Genomic DNA, 7735 nt, shown 5'->3' with positions numbered 1-7735 from the left:
CAAGAAATTTTATTGTTTAATATTGTTCAGGTTCTATTGTTTAATAAACAGGTTTTTTCACTTTCTCCAAGGAGGTATTTTTCCCAAACCAGCTGGGGAAGGGGCCAATTGAATCTGCTTTTCTAGAGGAACCCCTTTGAGGGTTCTCTCCTAAATTTGGCCTGAACTGAACACCCAGAAGAACACCAGCAGCTCACATCTGTGGCCCACCGGGCCCAGTCTGGGCCACAGCATTTCCAGAGCCAGAAGGACTGACCACAGACTGATAAGGGTCTGATAAGAGATTGAGTGAGCCAAGCTACAGCCCACAGAAGGGATTTTCTGAGTTTGTCTCTCTTTTGGAGCAGCAAGAACTTTTATTGTTTAATATTGTTCAGGTTCTATTGTTTAATAAACAGGTTTTTTCCACTTTCTCCAAGGAGATATTTTATTTTCCCCGAACCAGTTGGGGAAGGGGCCAATTGAATCTGCTTTTCTAGAGGAACCCCTTTGAGGGTTCTCTCCCAAATTTGGTCTGAACTGAACACCCAGAAGAACACCAGCAGCTCACATCTGTGGCCACCTGGCTGGGCCTGGGTGGTGGCATTTCCAGCACCAGAGGGACTGATAAGAGACTGATAAGAGACTGATGAGTGAGCCAAGCTACAGCCCACAGAAGGGATTTTCTGAGTTTGTCTCTCTTTTGGAGCAGCAAGAACTTTTATTGTTTAATATTGTTCAGGTTCTATTGTTTAATAAACAGGTTTTTTCACTTTCTCCAATGAGGTATTTTTCCTGAACCAGCTGGGGAAGGGGCCGATTGAATCTGCTGTTCTAGAGGAACGCCTTTGAGGGTTCTCTCCTAAATTTGGCCTGAACTGAACACCCAGAAGAACACCAGCGGCTCACACCTGTGGCCACCTGGCTGGGCCTGGGCTGCGGCATTTCCAGAGCCAGAAGGACTGATCAGAGACTGATAAGAGACTTGTTTGTCTCTCTTTTGGAGTGGCAAGAACGCCGATTGAATCTGCTGTTCTAGAGGAACGCCTTTGAGGGTTCTCTCCCAAATTTGGTCTGAACTGAACACCCAGAAGAACACCAGCAGCTCACATCTGTAGCCCACCAGGCCAGGTCTGGGCCACAGCATTTCCAGTAGTGGAGGGACTGATAAGAGACTGATCAGAGACTGACTGAGCTGAGCTACAGCCCACAGAGGGATTTTCTGAATTTATCATCTCTTTTGGAGCAGCCAGAGGTTTTATTGTTTGATATTGTTCATTTTTTTGTGTCTGTCGGTGAATGCTTTGCCTGTTAAATAAAATTTTTTTTTCCAATTTTTTTCCAGGGAAATATTTTCCCAAATTGACTGGGGGAGGGGCTGCTTAGATCTGCTTTCTTGAGGAGCCCCTTTGGAGGTTCTCTCCCAGATTTGCCCTAAACCAGGACAGAGCCCATCCAAGGCACATCTCAGCAGCCTGTTTTTGGTCATGGGTGAAGGATCTCAACCCAAAGCACGAATCCCGAATGGATATGGAATTTCCTTGGCATCCTTGTGGGGTGTACAACAAAAACCCTGAACAGGATCGGGACGAGGGGATACAATTCCCACCCCCATCTCTCCCGGGACAACCAGAACGATGTCCCCCTTCGCTCCTGGAAGCCCTTGGAGCAGGGGGTGTCCAGCCAGTCCCCCTCCCACTCCATATCCCATGGGAACTCCTTACTGGTGTACAGGAGGCTGATGGGCGGGAAGGAGGGCAGGTTTTGGCCTCGGGGGGTTTTCTTCTCCTCGAAGCCACAGGGGAGGCCGCTGAGGAAGTCCTTGCGCTGCTTGTTGAGGCCCAGCCACAGGTAGATCTCCATCTTGGCCTGGACTGTCCAGCCGGCAGGGCCGAAGCCCCTCTTCCCGGGGAGCTGAGCACAGGGAATGGAAGAGTTCACATGGATATCGGGAATACGGGCAGACAGACCCCTCTTGGAGCGCCCAGCCTCTCTGGGGCATTGTGCTGCTGTTCCTTAAACCCAAGGATCCTTTGGGATCATGACACTGCTCTGGCTCAGGCATCTTCCTCTTCCCGCTGTGGTTTCCTTCTCCTAAGGTTGTCCTTTTCCTAAGTGCCTTAGGCTGGAAATGCAGGATGTGGCTTTGATGCAGTAAAGTAGAAAAATTATAAAAGGAAAGTCACACTGGGAGCACTGGAATTGCTTGGAGATTACCACGCCAAAAAAGCTGCTCAGAGCTAAGCCCATCAGGAAAGGAACTGGGATTTGTTGATGCAGTAAAATAGAAAAATTATAAAAGGAAGGTCACACTGGGGGCACTGGAATTGCTTGGAGATTCCCGCTCCAAAAAATTGCTCAAAGATAAGTCTGTCAGGAAAGAAACTGGGATTTACATAAGCCCATCAGGAAACTGGGATTTGTTGATGCAGTAAAACAGAAAAATTATAAAAAAAATCAGGCTGGCTTTAGATCTAGCCTTGTCAAGCTAGCACTTTGCAAGTTCCCGTGTGGAAACAATCCTGGTGTGAACAGTTCGTTAACATAACAATTATTCCTGGGTGAAAAACAACTGGCACCTGCATGAACATTAAATCTATCCCATGAGAATCACTGAAGAAAATATGTAAATAATTTAAAAATAATAATTTAAGAATAATAATTTAAATAAATGAAGATATTTGATGGACTAGTAAAATACCTTCTACCAACCAATAAAGTAATTGGCAAAAAAGTTCCTAACCAATTGGAGTCACACACGAGGTCTGTAAAACTGTATAAAAAACGTGAATAAAGAACTGGCTTTTCCAGTTTTTTTGGCATGAAGAAAATGGAATCTTGTGGTTGGGATTGAAGGTATTTGAGATGATAATTTGTTTAGATTTAGGTGTTTATTGCTTTTTGTTAATGTTATAATTTCACAGCAGTGAGTTCTGTAGTTTTTTATTAGTAAGGTGTAAAAGGCTTAACTATTTTTTGTTATAAGGTCTTTTAAGGTTAAACTATTTAATTAAGAAATTATACCTAAATTATTTTCTCTTTTAATCTAATAACTGATCACTCAAATTCTGTAATACAGACTTTTCCGTTTAATTAAAAAATACCACTTAAACTCATGAATAAGAAGGAAGAAAAAGGTAAAGAAGAACAATTTGTTTTCCACTTAAAACCTCAATTTTCTTTATATTTCTTATTATATTCTAAAACCCCAAACTCTACGTTTTCCACCTTGTGATATCACACACTTCTAACTAACTACACACCCGTAAACCAATGCTATAAATTCATTTTGGAAGCTTCTCCACAGCCTCGGGTTAAATGCAGTGCTCTTTTGTGGATCTGTGCCTTTCAGCACAGAAAGTTTAAAATTCTCAGTATCTAGGGTTTCAACAGACTTTTGTGTGATTTATGCCGATAATTTATGTTGGTTATAAGTTCAAAAATATATAAATTTGGGCATAGAAGACTGAAGGATTTTGTACTCTCCTCCTTCAGCGGACTTGGGGAGGGGAAGGCAGCGGGCATTCCTCATCCTTGTCTAGGGAAGATGTTCCCAGTCTGGACTGGGCCCCTCACTCCTCAGATCTGGGCTGGATCAGGACCAAGGAAGGCCTGGCTGAAACCAGGGATGGAGCTGGGAGCCTTCCATGGGAATTGGAAGCAGGAGGTGGAACAGCTGCAGCTCCAGGGAGGGACAAGAACCCCCTCTGAGCCGGTCCTAAACTGGAAAAATGTCATGGAATCATTCCGGAGCCTGAAGGGGCTCCAGGAGAGCTGCAGAGGGACTGGGGACAAGGGATGGAGGGACAGGACACAGGGAATGGCTCCCACTGCCAGAGGGCAGGGCTGGATGGGAGATTGGGAATGAGGAATTATTCCCTGGCAGGGTGGAGAGAGGCTGGGATGGAATTCCCAGAGCAGATGTGGCTGCCCCTGGATCCCTGGGAGTGTCCAAGGCCACACTGAACATTGGCCTTGGAGAACCCTGGGACAGTGGAAGGTGCTGGGATTGGAACTGGATGGGATTTCAAATCCCTTCCCACCTAAATCAGTCTGGAATCTGATGTGTCACCTTCCAATTCCTGATTTCCCAGGGATCCACAGGATTCCTCCATGGCTGGGACTGGCTGAAACATCTCCAGCTCTGCTGCAGGAGGACCCAGGTCTGTCCCTGCCTGGGAAACTTTAATTTCTTTCACATTGGCTCATTCCCACCCAGGAGTGCACAGGGATCATGGAGCAGCACATGGACTTGGAATGGCTCCTTGCAGAGGGACCTCTCCTGCCCTTGGAGGCCTCCATTCCATCCATCCATCCATCCATCCATCCCTCCATCCATCCATCATCCATCCATCATCCATCCATCCATCCATCCATCCATCCATCCATCATCCATCCATCATCCATCCATCCATCCATCATCCATCCATAATCCATCCATCCATCCCTCCATCCATCCCACCCATCCCATGCTTCTGTCTCCACGAGATGTCCCAGCCAGAGCCCCCTCTGCCCCTGAGGGACCCACCTCGTCCGCCAGGAACCGCAGCTTCTGCAGGAAGTTCTGCACCAGCTTCAGCTTGTCCTTCATGGTGTTCCTCTTGACCTGGGAGCGCAGGGCCGTGGCCTGCTGGGCCATGTTCTCCTGTGGGGACAGCCGGGACATCAGGACACAGCTCGGACCAAGGAAAGGCGCCTCAATCCCACCCGATCAGGATGGACACCTTCCGACATCCTTTTGTTGACTTTGGCGTGGCAGAGCGCCTGAGAGGGCAGAGACAGCCCAGGAGAAGGTGACACCACAAAGGTGTCACCTGAGCTTGGAGAATTTTGGGGTGGCTTGAGGAAGGTGCCTCTCGTGCTGTCATCCATCTCGTGACCCTTGGAGCTTCCATGTGAACGTGTGGAATTTAAAATTCCTGGATCTTGAGGATGCAGCTGGCTACTGGAGTTGGTGACCTTGGCCGTGCCAGCTGGAGAAGCCACCAGCTCCTCATCCAGCTCTCTGGCACATCCTTGGCAAGGAGCAGAGCCACCAATCCCAAGACTGTCCCAGGAGCAGTTCTGCTTTTTGGGGTTCCCAAAATCACCCCAAACCTCTGTCCCTGGAGCAGCTCTGTTCTGTGGGGTTCCCAAAATCACCCCAAACCTCTGTCCCTGGAGCAGCTCTGTTCTGAAAGGATTCCCAAAATCACCCCAAATCTCTGTTCCAGGGGCAGCTCTGTTCTGTGGGGTTCCCAAAATCACCCCAAACCTCTGTCCCTGGAGCAGCTCTGTTCTGAAAGGATTCCCAAAATCACCCCCAAATCTCTGTTCCTGAGGCAGCTCTGGTTTTTGGGGTACCCAAAATCATCCCAAAACCTCTGTTCCTGAGGCAGCTCTGTTTTTTGGGGTACCCAAAATCATCCCCAAACCTCTGTCCCCGGGGCAGCTCTGCTCTGAGGGGTACCCAAAATCACCCCAAATCTCTGTTCCTGAGGCAGCTCTGTTTTTTGGGGTACCCAAAATCACCCCAATCCTCCATGCCTGAGGCAGCTCTGTTTTTTGGGGTTCCCAAAATCACCCCAAACCTCTGTCCCTGGGTCAGCTCTGCTCTAAATTGTTCCCAAAATCAGCCCAAAACCTCTGTTCCTGGGGCAGCTCTTCTTTTCAGGGTTCCCAAAATCACCCCAAACTTCTGTCCCAGGGGCAGCTCTGCTTCTGGGTTCCCAAAATCACCCCAAACCTCTGTCCAAGGGTCAGCTCTGCTTTTGGGTTCCCAAAATCAGCCCAATCCTCCATCCCTGAGGCAGCTCTGTTCTGTGGGGTTCCCAAAATTCCCCTTTCCAGCTCTGTGCTCCCAAATTTCTTTCCAGAGTCTGTTGGAGGGGAGCCAGCAGAAGCAGGCGTGACACCTGGGACTTGGCTGAGACCCGAGTCACCTTTGGGGTCAGAATTAAACCCCAAATCCCTGACCCACAGGGACTGGAGACCAACGTGTCCATGGACAAAATTCCATCCCCTGCTCAGGAATCCTCCTCCGCTCTTCTCAAAGCTTCCCTGAACAACCCTGCTCACCCTCCCAGGGAACAATTCCTAATTCCCAATATCCCTCTGGCAGTGGGAGCCATTCCCTGGGTCCTGTCCCTCCATGCCTTGTCCCCAGTCCCTCTCCCGCTCTCCTGGAGCCCCTTTAGGGATCGGATCCCGCTCACCAGCTCCCGCATGCAGGATTTGAGCCTCTCCCGGTCCAGCCTGGTGCGGGACGAGTGGTGCTGGTCCTTGTCAGCCAAGGTCAGGAAGCGCCTGTGGGAAAAGGCGATTCGGTGATTCCCATGGGAATCCTTCCCAAGGTTCCCTTCCCACCCTGTCAGTCTGGCCACACCCCTGGAAAATGCTCGTATTCCTGCCAATCTCCAACAAAACTGTGGATGAAAGGCCAGTTCACACCGTGGACACGGAGCCAGGAAGGGACAGTCGGTGTCATCAGGTGCCACCAGGTGCCACCCAGAATTCACAGAATTCATGGAATTCACTGGGGCTGGAAGAGACCTCCAAGCTCATCGAGTCCAACCCAGCCCCAACAGCTCAACTCAACCCTGGCCCCCAGTGCCACATCCAGGCTTTGTTAAACACACCCAGGGATGGTGACTCCACCACCTCCCCGGGAATTCCCAAAATTCTCAGAATTTACAGAATTCACAGAATCACCAAGTTGGAAAACACTTCAAGATCATCGAGTCCAACACAACCCCAGCACCTCAACTAAACCCTGGCACCCAGTGCCACATCCAGTCTACTCCTAAACACATCCAGGGATGGTGGCTCCACCACCTCCCCGGGAATTCCCAAAATTCCCCAAATTTCCAGAACTCACACAATTACCAGGCTGGAAGAGACTTCCAAGACCATCGAGTCCAACCCAGTCCCAACAGCTCAACTCAACCCTGCCCCCAGTGCCACATCCAGGCTTTGTTAAACACACCCAGGGATGGTGACTGCACCACCTCCCCGGGCAGCCATTCCAGAACTTTATCACCTTTCTGGAAAAACTTTTTTCCTGATATCCAGCCTGAATTTCCCTTGGTGCAGCTGCAGGCTGTGTGCTCTGGTTCTGTCAGTTCCTGGAGAAAGAGCCCAGCCCCAGCTGAGCACAGGCACCTTTCAGGTCACCGGCCTGTGGAGGCCACAGGACTGAGGTGTCCCGCCCTGCTTTGGGGTGCAGATGGAAGCACCATGCTCCAGCCCGAGGCAAAAGCCCCAGCGTGGTGACAGTGTCATAGAATGCAGTCCCATCATCCCCAGGACAGGGTGATGATGGGACAAGGTGAGGTGACATTCCCACTGGGACCCGCGCGGTGCCACCTTCCCGTGTGTCACTCACAGGCAGCCGCTGCTCAGCTCCTCCAGGACCCCTCGGAGCCGGCGCTCCGGGTGCGGCTTCTCTGTCTTGATCATCTCCTGCACGTCGTTGAGGCCCTCCTCCTGCGGCACCAACGGGGACAGCGTGAGGGCTGGGAACGGGCTGGGATCAACTGGGATCAACTGGGATCAACTGGGTGGGCTGGGAACCGCCTGGGATCATCTGGGATTACCTGGGCTGGGATTGCCTGGGATCAACTGGCTGGGCAAGGAACCACCTGGGATCATCTGGGTGGGCTGGGAACCACCTGGGCTGGGAGTCACCTGGGCTGGGAATCACCTGGGATCACCTTGGGTCACCTGGGTAGGTTGGGCATCACCTGGGATCACCTGGGCTGGGAATCACCTGGGATCA

At 50.4% G+C, this 7735-nt stretch overlaps 1 protein-coding gene across 1 annotated transcript in view; it reads right to left on the bottom strand.

Moving 5' to 3' along the window:
* Positions 1–7431, bottom strand: part of OTOF (otoferlin) — a 43289-nt gene extending 35858 nt beyond the window's left edge. Inside the window, exons 1-4 of the mRNA XM_041475577.1 lie at positions 7343–7431; positions 6174–6264; positions 4508–4624; positions 1704–1893 (exon numbers count right to left, since the gene is read on the bottom strand). Of these exons, the coding sequence (XP_041331511.1) occupies positions 1704–1893; positions 4508–4624; positions 6174–6264; positions 7343–7416 (472 nt within the window). The 5' untranslated portion in view covers positions 7417–7431. The remainder of the gene's footprint in view (positions 1–1703; positions 1894–4507; positions 4625–6173; positions 6265–7342) is intronic.
* Positions 7432–7735: the final 304 nt, after the last annotated feature.

This window comes from Pyrgilauda ruficollis, unplaced genomic scaffold (genome assembly GCF_017590135.1).
Source record: "Pyrgilauda ruficollis isolate IOZ18807 unplaced genomic scaffold, ASM1759013v1 scaffold355, whole genome shotgun sequence".
NCBI lineage: Eukaryota > Metazoa > Chordata > Aves > Passeriformes > Passeridae > Pyrgilauda > Pyrgilauda ruficollis.
The sequence above is the reverse complement of the archived record's forward strand: the minus strand, read 5'-3'. Positions and strand labels throughout refer to the sequence as shown.